A 25,186-nucleotide genomic window follows, 5' to 3' on the forward strand; every position below is an offset into this window, starting at 1 on the left:
AAGTAAACAAGTACATATACAACAGAACATGAAAGAATCATAAGAGATATGAAGAAAAATAAAGCCAGATAGGAGGACATTTGGGTTGGAACCTGACTAAAATGATGAAGACCACCTGCCCAAGCTGAGTTGAGCAAGTTCAAGACACAGGTAGGGTGTGATGGCCCCTGATGGAATGGGGTAGAAGAATAAACGGGGTAAGACATCAGAGGCAGATTGAGGACAACTCTTTCAAGAGTTTATCATGTTATAAAAGGAAGCAAAAAATGGGATGGTAGCTGGTGGTGATGGAGGGTGGCCAAGGGAAATTTGTTGTAATGAGGAAATTTGGCAGTGTGTTTATACGCTGACAGAGATGTTAATGGTGCTGAAGAGCAAGGGAAAAATTCCAGAAGCAAAATCTTCAGATAAAGGGAAGAGACTAGAATTCAGTGCAAACACGAAGATTTGCTGTTATTGATTAGACCACATTATTTGAAGTAGGAAAGGAGAGAAAATATAAATAATAGTGTGGTGAGTATGTAGAAATGTCAAAATCGTGAATATAGTATTCAAATTCGCTAACATTTGGAAAACCATGGTCTTTAGTACTGAAGATGGTCAAGAAAACATTTCAGATTGAGGAAAATACTCAGAAAACAACAGAATGCCTAATGTGTTTCATTGTTTACACTTCAGGTTAAAAATCATCACATACACACACACACACACAAATTTTTAGATGTTTTATCCCCATTTTACAGAGAAAGCTTTAGATTATGGAGATCGGGTCAACTGCCTGAGGCCTCATAGTTAACAAAAGTCCATGAGCTTGCACTAGGACTTTATTCTGTATTCCCAATAAGGAAAGGAGAGCCAAATATTACTTGGTTAATTTCTTCAGAAATTAGCTTTAAATCATCAAGTACCTAGGTTTGGTGTTGCTCTGACCTCCATTTACTCCCCACCCCTCCCCTCCGTGCCCTCAGGGGCAGGATGGGGCATGAAGCCAATCTGGATATTATTATTATATTAGGTTTATTGTACTACTCAAGTCAGGGAGAAAGAGCCACAGGTTTCCTTGAGAAGCAGGTTCTGTATTCTTTTCCTGGGTTGCCTCGTGGAAGTGAAATACCCAATTGGATGGATGATAACTTTAAGCTCTACCTACATTCAAATCCTCGAGGCACCAACTGGCACTGGGCTTTGGGAGGACACGGGCTGAGCTGACACCACTGAACTTCCTCGCAGGCTTTCCCAGCTGTGTTCGCAGGGCAGGAACATGAGAAGTCATCCCACAGGGAATAGCAAACACCTCCATTGTGACAGGGGTTGGACTGAGGAGACAAGAAATCAAAGGTATAAAAAGCTCTGGCAACTAAATATGGAAACGGTAAAGGCAAGACCCCATAGCTGTTATTTTTACATCTTTACATCGTGAATTTTTTATATTCATTGGGTTATCAAATGGAATAAAACTTACTGCTACCCTTGCCAACTCTTTTCTGAAAGAGAAACGGGGAGAGAAACAAACAGAAGGAGATGAAATGAGAACTAGAAACGACATGGCACTGGTTTTCTACAACACAAAGAGGATTTTAAAAGGTATAATAACATTCTATGGAATTTCCAAATTACCAGGCATTTTCAATCACACCAATTACCATTTGAGGTAGAGGTTATTACTTCTCTTTTTAATAATGAGGAAAACACCTTCTTGTTACTCAAGATTTTAGTAAGAAGTGAAACTTGGTACCTAGATCCTCTGGGTCCAGATACAGTGACCTCTTCAGTTGCCCTGCCTCTCAATCAAAAACATACTATTATTATTCGAGTTCTTAAACGATTTCTCATAAAATACTCAAAGTTGAAGAATTTAAGAGAGAATTTCTAAGAGCTGAGACTATATTTATCCCATTCCCACTATTAAGATGTGATTTCGGCTAGTTACATAGCCTATCTAAACTTCAGTTTCCTTATCTGTAAATAACATAAATGGGGCTAACACAGCAGTCCTTCCACAGAATTGAATGGGTTCATCTATGTAAAATAGTACCTGGCATTTTGGAAGTGCTCGTCTAGTAATGTTAAGATGATTCATTTTTTTACATTTAGAAGTAAGCCCAGTGCATGGCAATAGTCAAGCTCAATAAATGTTCAACAGATATAAATGTGTTTCCTTCTTTTTCTTTGAAAGGTCATGTAGACCTGACAAGTTCATATATTTAAATAGCTTTTGGAAGAGCATACAAAATACAAAGGAAGTAAAACATAGGTTCTGGGAAAATGGATTTCAGAGAATTTCAAATCCAACTACCAGAAGGAAACTACCTACCACTCAGGGTTTTTGTTGTTGTTGCTGTTGACTTAATAGTAGTTCCAAACAATGGTTGTTGGGCATTTAATATAAAGTTAATGATCTCTTCCACAATGAGTTATTCCAGTTAAACTTCTGGGATGCCATTAAGAGTTTGGGAATTAAAATACTGTTATCCTTAGGTAGTTTGGTTGTTGTGGTAGTAGAAGCACGTGTCTAGAGTTATCTTGGATGATTAAATAGACCATGATGCCAACAAGGTCAAGGTGATTTTTTTAATGGCTCAACATAAATCCCCCAGTCTTGCTGAAAAAATATTTATGAAGTTTTATTCTGTGGGTGGTGAGTCAGTAACATTATCTTCACATGCAAAGAATGGTTATAATAAATTATTTAATGAAACAATTTAGCACACAATATAGACATAGTTGGTTTGAATAATCCTACCTTGCACATGTTGTCTCCAGGACAGCCTTGGGTCACATTGACAAGAACTGGATTGTGGGATGCATTGTTTGTTGAATTTGGGAAGAATTCAAGATTTTGGTTGTTTAATCTTATATCTTGGATACAGCCTTTGAAGAAACCACCTTTAGCTTCAGTCTCTTGTATGTCAGGCAGGCCACCAATGTAGATGACATCTCCTTTTTGGATTTTCCATGTAGGGGCAGAAATAAATCCTAGGTTTTGTGAAGACTGGTATAGTTCAATTTTATTTGGCTTGATTTTCAAAGATATCAAGTGGGCATTTCCATCACTAAGAACAAATTTTACTACTAATTTGGAAGAACCTGGATGTAGCATTGCTAGTCTGCCATGCTCTAGCCAAACACGGATGTATTGATAAGTCCTGTTTTCCAAAGCTAGAAGTAAGCCTGATGGTCGATGTGTTCGAACAAACATGGAGATGGTGAAGTTGTCTCCATAACTCTTGTCAAGATTAAAAACAGCATATCCAGTGGAATCATCCTGGCCAAATCTGCCTGCTACATACTCTTCAGTGTCAAAATAGAGGAGGAGAAACAAAGAAGAAACATTTTAAGACTCACAAGAAGGCCCAGAAGATGAAAATACACACACACAAACACATACATATTTTTTACAATTTGACCCCTTTTCTGGAAACTTCCAAGTTTACTGAAATTTACTCAGTTTACTGAGTTTTCTAAAAACAACTACATTTTGGTTTGGAGTTTATAGCCAAGGCCCATTGATTACAGAAGAGAAAGATCTCTGTGCCAATAAACTTAAGAACCTCTCCTTTACTGCCTTAAAATGCTGGGGCTTAATGGTAGAATTTCAGATACTACTATCTCCCAACTTGGTGGAAGAAATTCGGAGAAAATGAGCTCTTCCTGTAACATCTCTAAGCAGACTGTTCAGGAGGCTATCATTGCTATTTGAGGACATACTGAAGCAAATGTCATTAAATCGAATCAATCTTTCTAAAGAAAGAAATCAAGAATTAGATTCACAAATCCTCTTTGGGGATCATACTCCAAATAATAATAAAAGGCAAAGGAGTTGAACACAGAAGTCTTCCTTCTATGGTCCTGGTTGGGAGAGGCATGGGAGATAGAAAAGTAGGGGGCAAAGCTGAGCACTGAACTCACCAAGAATTTCATGTGGTCAAAGAAGTTAGTAATGCACGAATGTGTCAATATTATTGGTGTACATCAAATGAAGCAAACTCTTGAGATGTATAAAAATGAACGCTTACCTTCCAAAATATTGATATTTAGGCACTAAAGTCCCTGTCTTCTTAAAGCATAGTTGGCAGTTGCAGACCAGACACAGATAAAGAAACAAACTATATGGTATGTCAGGTAAATAAATAAATATAAATCAGGTAAGGACAGGGAATAGGGAGTGCTGGGGGTAGGAGCAGAATTGGAATTTTTTAATAGAGTAGTCAGAGAAGTACTCTTTTAGAAGATAACATTTGAACAAAACCTCCAAGAATGTAGAGATATTTTTGCAGAAATTCAAGAGAGAATTAATGGTGGCTTGGGTCAGTGGTAATGGTGAAGGTGATGAGAAGTAGTCGGATTTTGGAAATATTTTGAAGGTAGAATCAACCTGATTTTCTAAGGTAAGTTCATCTCCAAGGTTTTTTTGCCTAACCAACTAGAAGCATTAAATTTCCATTCGCGCAATGAAAAGAAAACAGGAGGAGGGCACCTGTATGGCTTAGTTGAGTGGCCAACTCTTGATTTCGGCTCAGGTCATGATCCCAGGGTCGTGGGACTGAGCCCTGCATCAGACTCTGCGTGGAGCATGGAGCCTGCTTAAGTTTCTCTCTGTCTTTCTCTCTCCCTCTGCCCCTCTCCCCAGCTCATGCTCTCTCTTTCTCAAATAAATTTTTTTTTTTAAAAAAAGGAAAAAAGAAAACAGGAGGAACATATTTGGGAGGAGAGTGGGAGTCTATATTAAATTTGAGATGTCCTATTGATATCCAGGTGAAAATGTCTACTAAGCAGTTAGATATAGAGGTGCAAGGGAGACATTCTGGGGTAACTATAATAATTTTTGGATTTGTCAGTGTAATTAATGCTATTTTAAGCCACAGGACTAGATGAGATCACCAAGAAACAGTAAGAAACAACTTGGGGCAGTTTCTGGCAAGATGGAGTAAATGAGTTCTTCATTCCTAAACATGTGTAAGCAGGAGTTAGACCACTACCCTTGGCAGACACAAAAATTTAAAATACAGTCACTGAATAAAGTCCCTTCTATATCTAAGAAATTGTAATTCTAACAGGAGAAGATATTCAAAGTCCAGATGTATGGCTGAAGACACAACATATGTACATTGCCTCTACAAATCAAATATTCTGTAGAAGGCAAGAGGCCTTCGTTCCGAACAATATCTTGGAAGCTCCATGTTCTTATACACAGCCAGCACAAGATATATGCTGAGGCAACCTTCTAGACAGTTCTGAGAACTAAGCTTTGAGAAACCTTTTCCAGAACTTCCCTTAGTGAGACATTTAATTATTTTTAAAAGATCAATATGAAAATATTGGAAATCTCCATGTCATTCATGTTTAGTCAGCCGATTAAATCTATCCATTTCTGCTTGTTCATTGCAATGTGTACCATGATCGGGAAACATGGAAACAAGATCACGAACTGAATGAAGTTTGCCTTTGTAATTTTTAGTACCTCTCCTCCCTCTTGTACATATATACACGATGATAGAAAGACTCCATGTTCTCATTACAGCTTGTAAGCCTCTTTTGTAACAAGAATAAGCTCCCCAGCAAATATCACAGATAACAGCAAATACAGAATATTTTAGTTTTATGACTGAGGTGATATGAAAAATATAACTTTTCTTAAAACTTATACCAAGAATCTTCAGAAAGAGAAGATTTTACAGAATTCCCTCCTTACGAAGACAATTTTTGAAGCCAAGCATTTTCATGAGGGTTAAACAGTTTCAAATAATGTAGGGGAATCAGGAAGCTGGGAGAGGTGGGGCAGGTAACCAATTCAGAAATTTGGTTTAAAAACATCATAACTTTCCAAGTTGGAAAAAATAAACTAAAGAAAACCAGAACCCACTGGCTTGGCATCCCTTGAAACTATTTACCAGGACAGTTAGCATCACCATGGTCAGTAGTAACCTCATGGGTCGCTGCATTTGGAAGCCAGTCAAAACGAGTCAGCATCTGTTTGTTATTTTGTATATGTAGTAAAAATATTGCCTTGGGTCAATTAATTTTTTCTTCAAAAAGTGAACATTGCCTCAGCATAATATCTCCTTTTCTCCTTAAAAAAAATCACAAAACAACTTGCCATTCTACTTAAAATATTACATCGAGCTAGTAGATGCCATACCTCATTGTCAAACAGGTCCATGATTTGTAATGAATATTGTGGTTAGGGGGGAGACCCATGAATAGTTTCTAATAACTCTTAGCCATTCATACATGGAATAGGGTAGAGGCTAAGACTGGTTTTAATTTTACTTCATATAAAGCAGAGAAGACTATTTACCAGATGTTGTCCTATTTCAAGCTGCTCTACAATCTTAGGGTAAATTACAGCTAAACTTCAAAGCAGTCTGTTGCAATTACCTCTCAGACATTTTCAAGGCATGATAATAATAATAAAAAGAAACAGGTATGTATTGATCACTATCAACAGCAGTCTTTGGAACGATGTTGGAAGTTAAGGAGTTTGAAATAATTTCAAGGTGTGATTTGGTAGAAAATTTAGATCAATTAGTGTATGGTCTCTCTAAAATTTCACTGTTGTTACCATCCACATCCACATTTTTTTCCCCTTAGGATGCCTAGGCAGAATATCAGTTTTCTCCAATGCAGCCCTGGAAAATACGCCTCTGAAAAAAACTGGTGGTCTATAAAAATGCTAAGTGGTAGCATTATTTTGGAGCAAGTGTGAATCAAACAGAAAGGATAGTAAGGGAGTAAATATTTCCTAAGAGTCTACTATGCACAAGACATTGACTAGTTCCATGTCTAATGGTTTTTTTCCCCAAAAAAGATTATTTCTCTTTCAAATAGGTTTATAATAAATTTCTGACATGTAGCAAATGGTAAAATTGTAATAGCACTTTGTAAACTCATCAAGATGAAAACTCATTTAGATAGGAGCTCTCAGCTTATTTTTTTTTACTTCTCTGCATGAGTGCCCTGGCATCTAAAGAATTCACTCAACATTAATTAATGCACATTACTAGCCTCTTCTTTTTTTTCATCAGTAGGCAACCAGAAGCAGAAGGACTGAGGGGTCATTATGTTTCCTAACAGGAGAAGCAGGCTGGGTATTTTTGTTACTGCTCTGCTCTCAGGCATAGCATTCCTGGGTGCCCAGCCATCTCTCACCTCTCAGGCAATTCAGGCCTTTGTAGGGCCGGTAGCAATCACATTGGTAATTAAGCCACAAGTTGATGCAGCGTCCTCTATTTTGACAAGGTTGTCTTTCACACCAATCCTTTCTCACGCAGCCTGCCTTGACATTTAATGATGAGCCAGATGAAATGTTCCCTGGAGTAATATGATTTGAATCAATTTTAATGTCTTGGAGACAGCCTACAAATGAAGGTGTGGATGGTATATTATAGATGTTAAGCAGAGCAAGGCCATTGCTGCTCGTTTCCACCGGTAAACCACCCAAAAAGGAGTTTTGAAAAGCACATGTTGATTGATCGTTTTCAAATGGAGAAGGAGCTTTACTGATGCACTTCTCCTTACAAGAGTTGTCAAGTAAAGTAAGGGTCACAGCCTCTGCAAACATCACCTCCACTGAGTGCCATTCTCCATCACTGGTGTTATGGGAAATGTACAGGAGCACCTTTGACTGATTATTGGCTTGAATTGACAAGTGAACGTAGCCACTTAGCAACTCCAGCATTATAAACATGTCCCCGTTGCCTCGGAAAAGTAGAAGTGCCATTGGCTGAACAGTCTGAAACTTGAGGGCTATGTTACAAATGAAGCCCTTGGCTGTAACTGGGCCACTTGTGATCCACAGGAAGCCATTGCCCTCAAAAGAAAGTGTGGTGACAATTTCACACAGCGATCCGGTAAAGCCAGAAGGACATAGGCAGCTGAATCCATGCTGGCCATTTTGGAAGTGAGGGATACATATTCCATTATTTAGACATTGGTGATGGGTACAGCCCAGGAAAAGATCAGAACAGTTCCTTCCTCCGTAAAATGTTCCCGACTGGTTATCAAATGGGCAATGGCAAGTATAATCGCCAGGCAAATTCTCACAAGTACCACCATTTTGGCAAGGGTTTGAAGAGCATTCATCAATGTCTTCTTCACAGTGGATTCCTGTTAAATAACAAAGAATACGTTGAAATTCCATATATTCAGATCAGAAATAGAAGTTTCACATAATGTTCATGTATAATCTCTGGAAGTGGAGAGCTAGTTTAGGCTTTTGACGTTAATGGAATAAAATGTGAATAGTTATCGAGGAAGCTAAAACTGATTATATCGTTCTGTGTACATTGTGCAGAGAAGTGCAGTCATGGGAGACCTTGAATTCTTCCTCCAGAAATAAGTTATTTGCCAAGTATAGTGGTTGACTCAAACCATTATTGCCAGACATTTTTGTGGAACTCAATATCATAAAAAATGATAAAAGAGGAAAAGGTTGTTCTTGGCAGTGATGCTTGGTTCATACTATTTATTTGGGGACTCTATTCTCTGATATTGTTTACCCTGTCCTAGGCTGCTGATTTTACTCTATTGTACTCGAAATTGGTGATTTTGCCTTTTATCTTGTTTTTACCTCTTCATAATCCCTAAAACTAAAGTTTGCCAGGTATATAAAAAGTCTAGACAACTCTCACCATGGATAGTTTCTAAGGTGAACAGAAGACCCTGTTTCCTCCTTTCCATAAGTCTAGTATAAACCATGAAATACTTCCCATAACACTGTCTTATAGTTTTAACTTCACTTTCTTTTACTTTTTTCTGGTTCCAAGTCAAAGAAAGATAATTAGAGAATTCTTAGAATTCATGTAATCAAAGTAACAAGAAGAAATACACCTTTCAAGAGTGATGGCTATTGCTTTTCCTGTGAGGTTCAAATGAACAAATAGGTTAACAAAAATTGACGTGTGTATAGCACAGTATGGTTTCCCCAACACCTTCATCCACATAACGTATCTGTGCCTACCACGGTCTTCTGAGGTTTTCAGTGCAGATATTCTTAGCTCTCTTTCACGGAGGATACTAAGGCTTAGAAAGACTGAAGTCTAAACTCCAAAGCACCCCCAAATCTGGTTTCTGGGTTTTTAAAATCTAATCTGACACACTCCATTCTTTCACTGATAATTTAGTGTATTCTCGTTTACTGTTATTACTAATGTGTGTTCTTATTTTCCCATTTAATTCCATGCCTAAATGTATGTGTTAAGAGTACAAAAATGTAAGATAACTTAAAATATTAAATATTAAAATTAAATTATAAAAATTTAATCAAAGACTCCGTATTGACAGGGTTAAACATCTGAATCCCAGCTATGCTGTAAACAGGTTACATTTACTTTTGTGTCTCCATTTTCTCATCTACAAAATGGTGTTAATAGTAGTACCTCAGAGGGCTTTTAAATGATTGAATACATCTCACATCATATAGGATGATCATATAACATGATCATAAGATGATCATAATATCGCTTGATATATAAGATGATTATAACATTCCTTGATATATAATACATTCTCAATAAGTGTTGGTTGTTATTAGAAAGTAATAAACAAAAGAAATACCCTCTAATGACAAAATTCAAAGGGCACTATGGTCACTGAGAGAGACTGTTTGGAAGGTGTGGGTGTATGGAACGACCCACAAATTGCATAACTTTCCATAATGAGCATATTAGGCTAGAATCTCATTATATTGTGTTCTTCACAAAGGAAGGGATAATGTCTGTTTTATTCACCAAAATACATCTAAACCACAGCATGGTGCCTTGTTCACATTTGATACCTGGTACTTAATATTTGAATTATTTGATTAACGATGACCTTTGTAGGGTGATTAAAGTATTTATAATGCATTTAATCTAATCCAATCCAAAACCTAAGGTGTTTTTTGGGGGGCATATTTTCAGATGAATATATCCAATGTTTATCTTTGCCCACCGCCATTATGTATGCAATTTAGACCCTTGAAGGGATCCTATTGTACTTACATGTTACACTACTTGGATTGCTTTCACACAATCTTTGTTAATCCAAATATATTTCAAGCTCCATAAAAAGAGTGAATGTCTTATAAACTCAATTAGAACCAGCCACTGCACTTTACAGTGCTGAGCACATATGCGTTATGAAAAGCTTGATGAGCAGAAAAAATAAAACCAAATTGAACTGATTTGTTATGTCCTCATCCTTAGAGGTAAAAAAAAAAACTGATATAGGACATACATCCTAAAAGAGTGTTCCGATGCAAATTTAATTTAACTGAATTTATGAAGAGTCTAAACTTTTATATTAGAAGATATTTGACTTAAATTTGATTTTCACAGGATTTTGAGAACAAAAAAAAAAATTCATCAGTAATCATTAATTAAGGAGACTATTGAACAAGTCATGGGTTATAATCAAAGCAAAATACTTTGGGTTTTTTTCCCCCACAGTGCCTTTAAACATTTAATTGAGGGAAGACTTTTCCTCCTTTGTTCTGTTCCTCCACCTGACGCACCAGAGACTCTGGGGGAAGCAGGCATTACCTCTCCTTTGACCAGCTGCTCCCACACTACCGGTCCCCAACCCCGTCACTCTTGGTTTACTGAGACTCACTCTTTTACCAACTCTCTCCATTGGGGTTCCTTCACCTTCTGACAGAAGCCTATAGACAGGATCTCTTTCACACTGACCACTGACTGATATTCCTACCATGATTTCCACGTGGGCCTTACAATTTGTGTGCCTTTGACTGGTTGGAGGCGGGCACATTTACTTTCCAGTACAACAGGGCAGAACTTCTTTCTTTCTCTTTCCTGCTGCCTTAGGTGAAGAGTCACACCCTTTCTTCTGTAGATTCCTCAGAGAGCTGGAGAATCCAGTCTAAGTTGACCATGCTTGTGACCCCTTCTCCACATTTAGGTGAGACCAGATTTCTTCTTGAAGCGCCTCACTCTGCTTGGGGTTAAAATATAGCTTCCAACCCCCAAAACTGAGTGGTGGGGTACAAGTCACAGCACAGCAGCAAGACTCTCCAAAAAAGTCTCTTCACAGACTCATTCCTTTAAACTACCTCTCAAGAACTTTCACATATGCTTAAAATGCATAAGCATTTCAAAGCCTGAAGACTAGTATTTATTTTGACATTCTGCATTAGAGTCTTTCTCATAATTCACTTCGGTACCTCACAGAGACCGTATCTTGACCTCTTATTTGAAACTTCAATTTGTTGTTTTGTCAAATTTACAAATATCTACTCCGTGCCCTATCCTCACATAGGACTGCAAAGTAGAAGAGACAGACATGGCCTCGATATGCCTACAATGATAATATTACATTATAATTACATTATAATAGCAGTACACATTTATGAAAATACATTGTACATAGTAGGTTCCCAATGAATGGTTAACATGTGAGGCTCAAATTCAGGCGACAGCAGAGAAAATCTATAAAGTTTTAGGGGAAATGCACTGAATCAGAAATAATCATAAATCTTTAGCTATGAAAACTCAACATTGAACATAGTGATTACATATCTACCATATGTAAAATACTGTAGATAACATGAGGTAGTAACTGGTCCCTGTCCTCAATGAGTTTACTGAAGAAAACTTTGTAAAAAATGAAATGATAGTGTAAGACATCACTGAAGGGATTTCACTAAACAGTATATGATGAATTCCAAGTGAATTGTGTAAGCAGTAACTTAACAGTGATGAATCTCCCGAGGGAGATTTCTCCTCAGGCTAGGCTGGGCTAGGCAGGCTTGAAGGAGAAAGGATTTAATACAAGTTTTCAAGTATGGATCAGACTGACAAAAAGGTATGTGGAAATAACTGAATAAACAATAATTTAACATTGGAAAAGTATAAGACATTTAGAGGTGATGGTGGATTTGTCAATCTAGTTGGCATGGAGAATTTATGTATAAAAAATTAAGTCAGAAAGATTAAAGATAGACTAGAGAAGCCCTGGGGATATATCATTTTTATTGTTTTGCTTTATTTATTTATGTGCTTGTTCATTTATTTTCTAAATGCAGTGGAGAAAAATGGGGAATTGTTGAATGAAACACCAACATGGTTTCTCATAAAAATCAGTGACACAAGGATTTGTCACAGAGTAAAACAAGAAGAAACCAGATACAAGAAGACACATAGACAGCTACTAAATTTGTCCACACCTAAGATTATTAGTGTCTGCTACAAGACATTTCAGTTCTTACAATTTACCATCTTACCTCTTCATTTATCCTTGGTTAGCAAGTAAGTACAAATGTTAGTCCTTTCTTTTGTTGCTTATTGTACTTCTTTTTATGAGTCCTAAAGTTTACGCATTTGATCTTCCGTACAATAACTACCAATAACATTTTTTCCTTTAAATACAAGCAAAGAAGCTAGTTTCACATTTTACTATCATGAAAAATCCCCAAAAACAAGATAGGAGAGAAAACTTGTGTTAAGGTCAATAGTCTAAAGAAAATAAACAGAATTAGATATTAAAAGCAGAATAATGAGCAGTAGTCTATGCTTTTTGCCTTGTTTAAAATCAGTTCTATTAACATCTCCAATGTAAAATAAGATCGGGCATATTTATTGGATGAGCCCAACAGAGTGAAAGTGGAAAAAAGATGGAAGCTTCTTTTATTGGCTACTGGACCACTGGTAAAGAACAAGATCTGCTGTCAATCAAGATAAAAGGATTAGGGATTACCTGTGTCATTCAGTCTTCCTAATTGGGTTTTAGTTGACAATGAATTGGTTATTTATGTCCATGTATTTATAGTATGAGGTGGCTTGCTTGAAGTTTACTGTTATTTTGTTTATGTGAAGGCAGTTTATTTAATTAACTAAAACCTGTCACTTCATTTTATTTTTCTAAAGTCCTTTTAGTTTAGTGTCTAGTTCTATGATAAGACTGTATTTCAATGATATTCATGATAGGGAAACATTTTACTACCTGGTATATCCCATATTTTCATCAGAACATATAATATTAATGGATCAAAGAGACACAGAGCTTGTTTAAGAAAAATATCTTTGACTATTAAAATGACTTTCGCTTTCATTCCCCTTTATTGAAAGTCACAGATAACGAAATATCTAATGAAAAATTATTTCTACAAAAAGTATAGACAAATAAGTAAGTTTCATCTTTCTCCATTGTAATTGACTTAGATTTTTTAATTTTAATAAATAGAAATCCAAGAAAAAATTAAGTATAAAGACAAAGGGCTCAGTGCATAAACATTCCCTTTACTCATTGTTTTAAGTAACTTTCTCTTACTCAAAAGTTCTAATTTTCATTTGATAGTAATATCTGTTATAGCATTAACATAAGTTTTTAAATAAACACCTTAAAGACTCTAACAATGACACCAATTAGCTCATACAAGTAACAAGAAAAGAGGGGTTACCTATGAGCATCGCCATTAAAACGTGAAAGCCTTGTGTCTTGGATCCAAACATTTTTCCGGACCAAAAGAGAGATCCATCCAAACACCTACTGGGTTGACAAAGCCAGTTCCTGAAGATCTCATACCATTTGCAAAAGTGGGGGCTTGTGTTTCAATGTCACCTTCTTTCTCTCAGGTGGAGTGTGAGGACTGAATCTTGACTCATTTCCTCCCCAAGCTGGATCAGCGGGGCTTAGTGTAAGACCCATTTGTGCTGCTCACCAAGTAGATTTGCTGTATTTTTAGAGATTCTTTCTACTCAACACATGGCACCTCCCCTTTTTAAGTCACACTAGTGAATGTTAATATGTTCCTCCACTGAATATTGACACTATTATCATGGAAAAATTAGTTTTGGGGAATCTAAATACAGATGGGTGTTTTTGGTGACTTATTATTATGGAAACTTAGAGCTTGATTTCAGTTTTCTTTACAACAATGGAAATGCTGGTGGGTTTTTGGTTGTTTTTTTTTTTAGTTTTTCCTCTCGTGCTTTTAAATGAGTAGTTAAGAAATTTATGGCAACTTCAAATCTATTGAATATCTATGCAGGGAATGGAAAAGAAAAATTAAGAGAACAGCAGGAGTTTTCAGTAGACTTCACTGATATTGTGCCAAGAGTTATTTGTGTGGTGCTCTCCAACTTCAATTCCACCCCCTATGAAAGAATAACTAGTTTCTATTAGTCCTAAATATAACGGTATTCGATTTTAATAAAGCAGGATAATTTGAATAGGTAAGGTGTTTGGGACATAGTTAGAGTAACTGGCTGTTGACTTTTTTTATTTTTTTTATTTTTATTTTTTACATTTTCTGAGAGGGGAACCTGAGGACTGCCAGAAGTTTCACCTGGGCAGTATAGGCTGAGAGGTCACTGAGTCCCACAGACTACCACAGTGCCTGAACGTTTTACCATTAGAGCAATTTCTTTAGGTTGAGACCTCATCTTTCGGAAGCCTTAGAAAAGATGCGAGTACTACCTGAGAGGGGTGGTGACTATATCATGAGGCAGTCACTGGTGCTTTGTCGTGGACTAGCATCTCAGCTTAAACATCTGCCCTGCAACTGAGGTCAGGTAAGTTGTGATGGAAACCAGATGATAAGGCAGGAAAGATGTAAAGCAGAAGGCACTGCGACAGTGTGTTTCTTCATTCGTGTATTACTCATTCATCCTTGTAACAGGTGCTGGAGCTGCAGATAGGATGGGGAGTGAAACTACACATAGTCCTGCTTCATGCGGCCTGCCGTTTTGCAAGTGTACGGTCATAGGGGATCTTGGGCCAACAGGGACCTTGGGGACTGAAGGAGGAAGTTAATCCACGGGGAGGCCAGCTGTTGAGGGTGGGGTAGGGAGGAGAGGAAACATATTCAGAGCTCTTATTAATAGATCATCTTGCAGAGAGTTTCTAGTAGTTCTCAGGAAGCCAGAATGAAGTAGAATAAACATGGACCAAGGGTCACACACACAAAATAATGTGTTTCAAATCCCAGCTTTAATGCTCACAAGGCTATGAGAATTTGGGCAAATAGCTTTCTTTAAGCTGCAGTTTCTTCATAAGTGCACTGCACTTACGAAGTGGACATAATAAAGCACATTTTTTAGCGTGTATTTAGTTTTGAAACAGAAAGAGAGAGAGAGAAAGAGAGAGCATGAGCAGGGGAGGTGCAGAGAGAGAGAGGGAGACAGACAATCCGAAGCAGGCTCTGCACTGTCAGTGCAAAGCCCGACATGGAGCTCAAACCCACAAACCGTGAGATCATGACCTAAGCCTAAGTAGGACACTCAACTGACTGAGCTACCTAGGTGCTCCAAAAGCACATTAAACAGTTATTTTTATGTAAATGTATTTTATGGAATGCTTGCAGCATAGTAGTCACTCCAAATAATTTCAACAGTTTGTTTGTTTGTTTGTTTGTTTGTTTGGGAGTGAGCGTGAATACAAGCTATTTGGATCAAAATATAAAAGGCTTGCTTACCAAATTTGTAGGCAACATGAACTTGTTAAAGATCATGACTACTCTGAGGCAGAAATGATGGTTACCTACCCAGCAGTCTTTTCCCCAACACATCCTACCTCCCTTCCTTATGGGCAGAACATGCCTCCTACTACAAAGGGTGAAAATGACAAATATGTGTTTTCATAACCTCCTTTACCAGCTGGGCCATGGGCACGTGATTCAGTTCTGGTCAATAGGATCCTAGGGGAGTTCTGTTAGGGGAGTCTGGGAAAAGCTTTATTCTTAATATAAAAAAGATATGCACTTTTAGCCTGATATTGTCTTGTACAGATGTGTTCCTGGAACTGCATTAGCTATGCTACAGCCCTAGGGGTATAAGTTTAAAAACCATGCAAGATACTGAGAATGGGATCTTTGTTAAGTAAGATAATAGATTTTCCTACTATGTAAGCTAGTTTCAGGTGCGGATTTTCTTTGTGACCCAGAAGCATCCTAACTGATGGTGTTATGGTTATCAGGATCAAGAAAGGTCTTTATAGGCTTAACTGATGCACTCTTAAAGGAATTTTATCAAAGAAAAAATTTAAATTTGTACATTTTGTCCTTAAATTTTATTAGAATTTAAGCAAACTTGGAGAGAGTACATAAAAATTGGGTAGGACATGAGGGCATGGATTAAAAAAAAAAAAAAAGGTAGGATGTACAACCTGGAAATGTATACTGCAATTAGAAACAGACAGGGGCACCTGGGTGGCTCATTCGGTTGAGCATCTGACTTTGGCTCAGGTCAGGATCTCATGGCTTGTGGTTTGAGCCCCGCATTAGGCTCTGTGCTGACAGCTCAAAGCCTGGAGCCTGCTTCAGATTCCGTGCCTCCCTCTCTCTCTGCCCCTCCCCCACTCACGCTCTGTCTCTGTCTCTCAAAAATAATAAATAAACATTAAAAAAATAAAAAAGCGAAAGAAAAAAACAAACAGATGTATACCCAGCACCACGGATAGAGCTAAATAACATGACGCCAAATGAAAAACAGAAGAAAATGAGAACTTTAACACAATACATATGTATTAACAACACAATAATTTATATGAATACATGCATATTGAAGTATATATATTTAATATATTTCTGAGGTTTCCAAAAAGAGGAGAAAATATGAATGGGGGATTAAGGAAATGAATAGAATAGAATAGAAATAAACAGGTAAGCCAAAATTTTCACTTGAACTAAACAAGACAGTTTTCCATAACCTGAGAAGACTTAATGTTTTTCACTTGAGATGAAGCAACCACAAAACTGGATGGAGGAGACAGTTTATCAGTTAAAGGCACATAAGTTTCAATTGACAATAAACTTAATTAACAACCAATAATAATTAGCATTAACATTTGTAGAATGTATTAGTTTATAGGTTACTTTCATGTCTATTATCCCAATTTACCTTTGAAGTGTGGATCCATGTTGATGTGGCTTCCAAAATTTTACGCGGCTCTGGGGCTGTCATGGGGAATAATGGCATCAAGGGTAAAGGAAATGATAATCCCTCTGTTACTCTAGTCTTGATCTCAAGATATTCTTATTAAGTTTTGAGTCCTTTAAGAGGACAAGATGCACACTCCAATAAGGAAAGCTAATATTATACTAACCTTACTGAAATCATGTCATTAGAGAAATTCTTGAAGAAAATGAAGAGGTTTAACCTGGAGAAAAGCAAATACCAGAGCACATCAGAGGGGTCTTCATGTAGCTGAAAGCCCATCCCATGACATCTCATGTTTTATTTGGTCCCGCCAGGGAAAACAAGCATCAATGGTAAGATGCCATAGGATGTTATATTTATGCTCACTTGGCAGAATCTTCTCTTAATTGATGCTGATCAAGCATAGAATCAGGTGTCTTGGGAGACAGGAAGTTTCTTGCCATTGAAGATGTGCAAATTCAGAAAGGATGTTACAGACAACATTTAAGAAAGGGTGGTTTGTAGAGTTCAATGACCTCTACTGATTCTTGCAGTCCTGAGATTCGGTCATCATTTCTAAGTAAAGAATATGCTGTATGCATCATTTCTAAGTAGATAATAGAAGCAGAGACTTTCTAAGTGGAGAATATGCAGAATATAATAAGCTCCACCATCTTCCTAACTTTGTCACAGTTTTAGAAATCTATGAAAAGGGGAAGGCACTAAGCTCCTCCAAGGACTGCTGTAAGGTTTCAATGAGAAGACTGTTCAAAGCATGTAGTTTCGGGTCTCTGTAAATGCTTATCAAACACCACCTATCTTGCCATAATTTCCTACCTCCATTTTTAATTGCTTAAGAGGACAGTTAGGTTTCATGACACTCCTAAAGTTTCTCCATGTTGATTACAGTTAAATTTCACTTTTTTCCAGAGGTCAATGTTAGTGATCTCAACTATCCAGAACATAATCAAGAATAAAGATAAATCCTAAAAGTTTCTGTGTTTAAAAATAGAAATTGCAGGGTGCCTGGGTAGCTCAGTCAGTTAAGCTTTGGACTTGGGCTCAGGTCATGATCTCATGGTTCATGAACTCGAGCCCCGTGTTGGGCTCTGTGTTGACATCTCAGAGCCTGGAGCCTGCTTTGGATTCTGTGTCTCTGTCTCTCTCTGCTCCTCCCCTGCTCACACTCTGTCTCTCTGTCTCTCAAAAATAAACAAACCTTAAAAAATTAGAGATTGCAAAATCTATTAACTACTTCTTCAGGCCCTAGTTCATCATTTGTTATTATTTTAGACACAACTAATATAAGCTTGATTACCAAATATCAGAGCTTGCAATGAAATAGAATCAGTAAAGGAAAGGGAAAAGGGGGAGCGACCATGTATATTTTCAAGCAACAGGAAATGATGGTTGAAAGATAGTTGAAAGTGAATGAGAGTAGATGGAACTAACACTTACTGAGTCCTAAATCTGTGTCGAGCACTATGTTAAGGACTTCATCCTTGTGGTCATTTAATCACTTCAATAAATGATAAAGAGTATGTTGCTACCTTCATTTCACAGATGATGAAACTGAGCCAAGTTGCAATCGGTGCCCCAGTCTATTAACTCCTGCGATGAGCCATTGTATTTTTCCTACAACACACTGTCTCCAAGGGAAACAATAGCTGGCATAAAATAATATTAGAAAGTATAACAGTTTGGAGATATTGACAAGAGAAGCAAATCAATGTCTATTTTACAGCCCCATTGCAAAACAACATAGGACAACGACATAAGTTAATAATGTAAGTCATCAATTAAATACAAATTGCATGTAATATTTTTTAATCCAGAAACGCAAGAAAATTTGTGACATATTTCTGAAGTATTTTAATACAAAATTATTAAAAGAAAACAAATTTTCCCACAAGAATTATAAAAATGTACTATTTCAAAAGCTCTTTTATGTGGGCCACTCCCAACCTGAATGATATCAGAAAAATGTGGTATGATTGGTGATTTGTTTTGTTTATTAAGATTGTGTATGTGTGCAGCATAGGCAAGAGATTGTTTCTTCCATATCCAGTCTTTTGTTCTATTTTGTTATTACACTGTTTTAAAGTTATGATTGCAGAGACACATACACATACTCTCCAGACCTGACATTTGTTCAGAACCATATGGTAGCTCAGATAAAAAATTCTGAGCCCAGAGGAAGATTTGATTCAGTCTATTGTGTGAAAAGTATTCTGAGATCTTCAAACGAAAGACAAAATAGCTGCAACAAAGCTTTGCATTTCAGTTCTACGTTGTACTTGATTTTGCACTTCAAACGTCGCACTTTGAAGCTCAGTGTATATAGGTAAGTGATTTTTAGCTTTTTTTTTTTTTTTTTTTTTTTTTTCCGCACTAACAAGTAGAAAATACAGCACGGCACAGGCTCACTCTTGTTGTCTTTACTTTGAAAAGTAATTTCAGAGAAACTCAATCCAGTTCAACCAGAGCTATCCTAATTGGCTTTGATCAGTAAATCATCAGAAACGGCTCTGCTCTTGCTTGGTCCTTTTTTTCCCTCTTCTTGTCAAAAGTGAATGATTAAACACTGGAGTTATGGTGAATTACAAAAACCTGCTTTGTATTGGGTTGGATGTGTTGCTGTTCCACGCAATGTTTGCTTTCTCTCTGCCACGGTAAGAACTGGCTTTACATTCTTTAGCAGAACTGACTGTCATTTCTCACAAATTTATTAATATTTTTGCTCTGCACAGCCACAAAAATAATGTCAAAGGCCAAGTAAATTACTGACCTGGTAAGACCTGACGTTCAAGGCTCTCTACAATCTGGCTTTTATTTATTCCCCTTCCCCACCCCGCTCCCGGCCCCTACCAGCACTATTTCCCCCACTGTTCACTACATAAATGGTCTGTATTAAAATACTTTTAGAAAAGTAAAAATTAAAGCACTTTCAAAGTTCTCTCCCTCTCTTGACTTATTCAAAACCCAACTTTCTTTCAGGGTTCAGCGTGGTTGGCACTTAACTCTGTGGAATGCCTTCCCTGATAACTGTCAGACACACTCTGTCCTCAAACATCTGAGGCTTGTCCAAATGGAACTCAGCATAGACTACATTGTATTGCTATTTATTGTTTAATATTTGTGATGTGCTTTTCTTTAACAGTATTATAAGGTTTGTAAGTGTAAATGCCTCTTTCTAGCTTTACTTTCTAATATACTTATTATTGAATACAACACTGCATACTATAAACTGTACTGTAGAATAGTACAATGTGTATATGTTTGAAGTGTAGGCAATACTGTCATGGGTTTCCAAAATTCAAGCGAATATGCATCCAGTCTCCTCCTGCACAGAAGTAGAGTCTAAGGCATTAGAAGACAATTCTAGTTTATGAGTAAGGGTTTTGGACCTGACATTCATAGATGCCGAAAGCATCCACAAATGGACATTACAGATCTATTAATCCCTTGAAAGTATATGAAATATTTTGTGATTTGTTGTTACTGTATTTTCCATATTTTCTGGGTAGAGAATTTATAGTATTGACTCTCTAATAAGAAATGCTTAGTGGAGATATGTTAAAAAATGTGGATTCCTAAACTACATCTCCAGAAACTGATTCTATAAATCGGGATTAAGCCTATGTGATAAATCACCCGGTATGTGAATTATCAGGTAATTCTGATAATGATGCTCCTCAGACATGGTCTAAAATTCCAACAAAATTTCAAAGGGATATTTTATCCCCAAAAGGCCCAAGAAACTCTGTTTAAAAGAAACAAATTGTATCTACCCATTAAAATGTATCAATTTGGGTAAACTGGCTTTGAGTTGACATTTTATTTATTTATTTATTTACTTACTTACTTACTTACTTACTTACTTATTGGGGGATTGACATTTTAAACTGTCCTTAACCAATGACAGTGATTTTCAGAACAAATAAGTTGATAAAGGTTTCTTGTTAAAAAATCTAAAACTACTTCACCAAAATATTTCTTTAAAATTACTATTTAGCCAAAATTCGAAGTCTTTAACATTCCATGGACCATCCATATGCTGCTTGTTAACTGATTACATCTCATTACATCCTTCATACAATAAACAGAACATATTCAATATGCACCAGGGCATTTCCCTCCACATTTTGTCTTTTTCCTCTAATCCTTTTTCCATTTCATCCTTAGGACATTCTTAAAATTAAAAAAAAAAAAAAAAAGTTTTTGTCAAAAAAGCTATTCGTACAAGCGGACATAATTTCTTAACTGTTTTACATATATTAATGACTAGACTATTCAGTAAATAAAGAAGAGGAAGGAGGTGTTTGGGGCCAAGTGTTTTAGTAATGGCTCTATTTAATGTGCATTCTACAGGAGATCATTTAGTTGCTTTGAGTCTCAGCTTTGTCAATAGCAAAGGGGAAGTGAGCTCATTGTACTGCTTACCTCTACATGTTGTTGTGAGAATCAAATGAGCAACTAATACGTAAATATTTTGGAAAATATAAAGTACCATACAACTGCAGGGTAACGTGTTTCTCTAAATGCTTTAAATTTGTTGCTTGGTTAAAAAAACAGAAATCCCATTTTTTTAATGGTTTTTTTTTTTGTTTTGTTTTTGAAGGAGAGAGAGAGATAGAGCGTGAGTGGGGGAGGGGCAGAGAGAGAGGGAGACACAGAATCTGAAGCAGGTTCCAGGCTCTGAGTTGTTAGCACAAAGCCTGACGCGGGGCTGGAACTCACAAGCCATGAGATCACGACCTGAGCTGAAGTTTTGGATGCTTAACCGACTGAGCTGCCCAGGCGCCCCAGAAATCTCATTATTTTAAAAATTAAACTAACAAAATAACTATTTGAAATGTTAAACTTATGTTAGAAATAGGTTTTATAAATATAAATTCTAAAAGCTATTTAATTAAAATATGCAGAATACTGAACACACTATTAGCAATGCCTACTATACTATGTTCAGATCATTGTGCTCAGTGTTTAAAGATTACTTATTTATAAGAAAAAAACACTGGCTATTTCTCACAACCTCATAGTGAGATAAGTATTATGAAGCTGCATAAACTGCATATGAAACTGAGCTTATACATTTTTCAAGATCACTGAATTAGCGAGGGGCAGAGCCAGAATTTAAAGTCAGATCTGGCAGTGTCCAAAGACCATCTCATTAACTAGGATGCAATTTTGTCTCTCAAAGTTTTCTTTCTTTACACTTTCCATATATCTGTCATACATTTAACTGTATATTGATCGCAAGAAGTTAGTTTTAAAACTGTAAACACCCATGACAGTAATCAACAATAATAGCAATTTGGCGTTTTTTTAGCAGGTGTACCATCTGTATATCATCTGTCTAATAGCTCCTATCCCTGTCCCACTAAAATATATATGAAGACATGAAACATATGGGGACTAACAAATTACTAAAAAATAAAATTAAAAGATAACCTACTTTCTGAACTGGGAAGAATTCCTAACTACAAAACAAAGGAGTGGAATTCAACAAGGCCAATATAATATATAAATATAAAACAAAACAGAAAAGTAGCAACCGAACTGATAACTGGCCTTATTTCATAAACCCCATCACCCGAAGGGACAGTGAGAAGACACAGTTCTCCTCTGTGGTCTGTCCTAATGAGAAAACCAGGCAAACGCCACCCAGCTGCTTTTTCGAGGTAGCCGGAGGACTATTTCCCTCTTCCAGTCTTGTATTCTGTCTTCCTACGTGCCGTCAGAAATTACAACTTGCAGAGAAGATAAGGCAACAGTAAAGACAGACAACCGTACTTTATGTATGCCTCCCACAAGCGCCATTGGTATGCCCGCCTGAGAGAGAAAAACTCTGGCTGGAATTGGAACTTTGCCTATATTCCACTGGTCTAAGGGATCTCTGTCAGGTACGTAAAAATCCCTCTTGAGCAGTCTCGCAACAGAGGAGTACCAGCTACCTGAAATTGAGCAGGATCTGTCTTCCTACTGCCATCTGAGGTGGAGCTTTGACTGTTACCCAAGGTAGTCAATGACCATGTGCCATGATGGCTCACAAATTTATTCTGTAGGCAAACACTGGGTGTAGCTGTTGCTAGCCCTTGTTATCTATCCTTGCTAGGGAGAGAGGAGGGGAGAGGAGGGGGAGTGGAGGTAGGCGGGGAAACCACTACCAATGTCATATTGAGGTCATGTATAGTTAGGATGATCTGGCATCAAACAGTATAAAACCTAAATGAAACTTGCTTATGTTTGTTAGCTCATGAAAGAGGAAGTGCAAGAAAAGACACCATCGTGGTTGCTTGACCCCAAAACTCAACAAAGTTAGGGATTCAGTTATCTACCAGCTCTGTCCTATGCTGGGTAAAGGTTCAGCTTCATCCCAGAGCTATTCTCAGTTATAGGATGGATGAGAGGGGCACTCTATCTACATGCTTCCTCATTCACATCTTTCCCATAGCTCTTCCTTAAGAACAAATAAGAGCTCTCCTAGAAACCATCAGTAAATCCTGACTCATACCCATTACTAAAGGAACTAGTGTCAGGTAGGGAGAGGAAATAGGATTACCCTTTGGAACTGAGAGTGGAGTCAGCTTCCCTGAGATAGCTAGCTGCTAGGAAAAGAGGGCTATTAAATAAATTAATGCTCTTTTAGGAAGGAGTAAAGAAAAAAGGAATGCCTGGTGCTCAGGATATATCATATATCCATCACATATCCCTCGTGCTCCACAAAAGAAAGAAAACATCACTCTAAAAAGTCAAATAACTTCTCTTTTTAAATTTTGATTTATAAAGGGATATGAAGAAAATTTTAGGAGATTGCACTATTTTTGTGATAATATGCATGAGAACTGGTTGTTATGTGTGACATAATAAGAAAGATGTATTTGGTCTCTAACCCCAGTTTCTACACAGAGCTCCTAAAATCCTTGTAATTTCCTGAGTGAAATTGGAGATAGTAGCGTCCTACACAGAGCTCCTAAATCCCTTGGAATTTCCTGGGTGATAAGAAGGTCTTTTGTTCTGAGGCAACTTTGGTGGGCTCCTGGATGGCTTCCAGAAGGGAGCCGGTCACCTGTGAGACCAAGCCAACCTTGGAAGTTTGGAACTTTCGTCCCCACCCCACACCCTTCAGGAAGGGGAGAGAGGGCGGAAATGGTCAGTAGTTAATCATATCTATGTGATACAGCTTCCATAGCAATCCCCAAACCATGGGGCACAGAGAACTTGCAGGCTGGTGAATATATCAAAGTTCAGGTTGAGTGGCGTGTGTTCAGAGAGGGGAGGGAAGGTCCACACGCCACCACCTTGCCTTATGCCTCTCTTCCATTTTGCTGTTCCTGAGCTGTGTTCTTTATATATATACGTATATGTATGTATAAATGAAAAGGAAATATATATATGTATAAATGAAAATGAAAATACAACAAAATCCAACATATATATAAATAAATGAAAATGAAATATATATATAAATGAAAATGAAATATATATATAAATGAAAATGAAATACATATATAAATGAAAAGGAAAATACAACAAAATACAACATATATATATATAAATAAATGAAAATAAATATATATATATAAATGAAAATGAAAATACAACAAAATACAACATATATATAAATGAAAATGAAATATATATATATAATGAAAATAAAAATACAACAAAATACAACATATATATAAATAAATGAAAGTGAAATATATATATATAAATGAAAATGAAAATACAACAAAATACAACATATATATAAATGAAAATGAAAATGAAATGTGTATATATATATATATATACATATATATATAAATGAAAATGAAAATACAACAAAATACAACATATATAAATGAAAATGAAAATGAAATGTGTATATATATATATATATATATATATATATATATATACGTATATATATATACGTATATATATATAAATGAAAATGAAAATACAACATTCCAAAACTTATGGGATCAGCAAAAGCAAGATTAAGAGGGTAGTTTACAGTGATAAATGCCTACATAAAAGTTAGAAGAAAGATTTCAAGTAAATAACCTAACACTTCAAGAAACTGGAAAACAAACACACTAAGCACAAAGTTAGCAGAAGGAAGGAAATTACGAAGATTAGAGTAGAAGTACGTATAATGGAGAATAAAAACAAAAAAATTTATGAAACTAAGAGTTGGTTTCTTAAAAAGATAAATAAAACTGACAAACTCTTAGCTAGACTAGCTAAGGGAAAACACAGAAGACTCAAATAAATAAAATTAGAAATGAAAGAGAAGCCATTACACTCAATGCCACAGCCTTAAGGGAGAAGGAAATCCTATACCA

The 25,186-nt window shown here is 36.6% G+C and overlaps 1 protein-coding gene across 3 annotated transcripts in view; it reads right to left on the minus strand.

The window, feature by feature from the left end:
- The window catches only part of CRB1 (crumbs cell polarity complex component 1), a 208,812-nt gene that overhangs the window by 46,625 nt on the left and 137,001 nt on the right, over nucleotides 1–25,186 (minus strand). For all 3 annotated transcript variants that reach the window (XM_019430494.2, XM_019430500.2, XM_019430507.2), the window contains exons 6-8: nucleotides 7,150–8,106; nucleotides 2,744–3,291; nucleotides 1,151–1,316 (exon numbers count right to left, since the gene is read on the minus strand). In XM_019430494.2, coding sequence (XP_019286039.2) covers nucleotides 1,151–1,316; nucleotides 2,744–3,291; nucleotides 7,150–8,106 — 1,671 coding nt within the window. The remainder of the gene's footprint in view (nucleotides 1–1,150; nucleotides 1,317–2,743; nucleotides 3,292–7,149; nucleotides 8,107–25,186) is intronic.

Source organism: Panthera pardus, unplaced genomic scaffold (genome assembly GCF_024362965.1).
Source record: "Panthera pardus isolate Hobbes unplaced genomic scaffold, ASM2436296v1 HiC_scaffold_21, whole genome shotgun sequence".
Classification (NCBI taxonomy): Eukaryota; Metazoa; Chordata; class Mammalia; order Carnivora; family Felidae; genus Panthera; species Panthera pardus.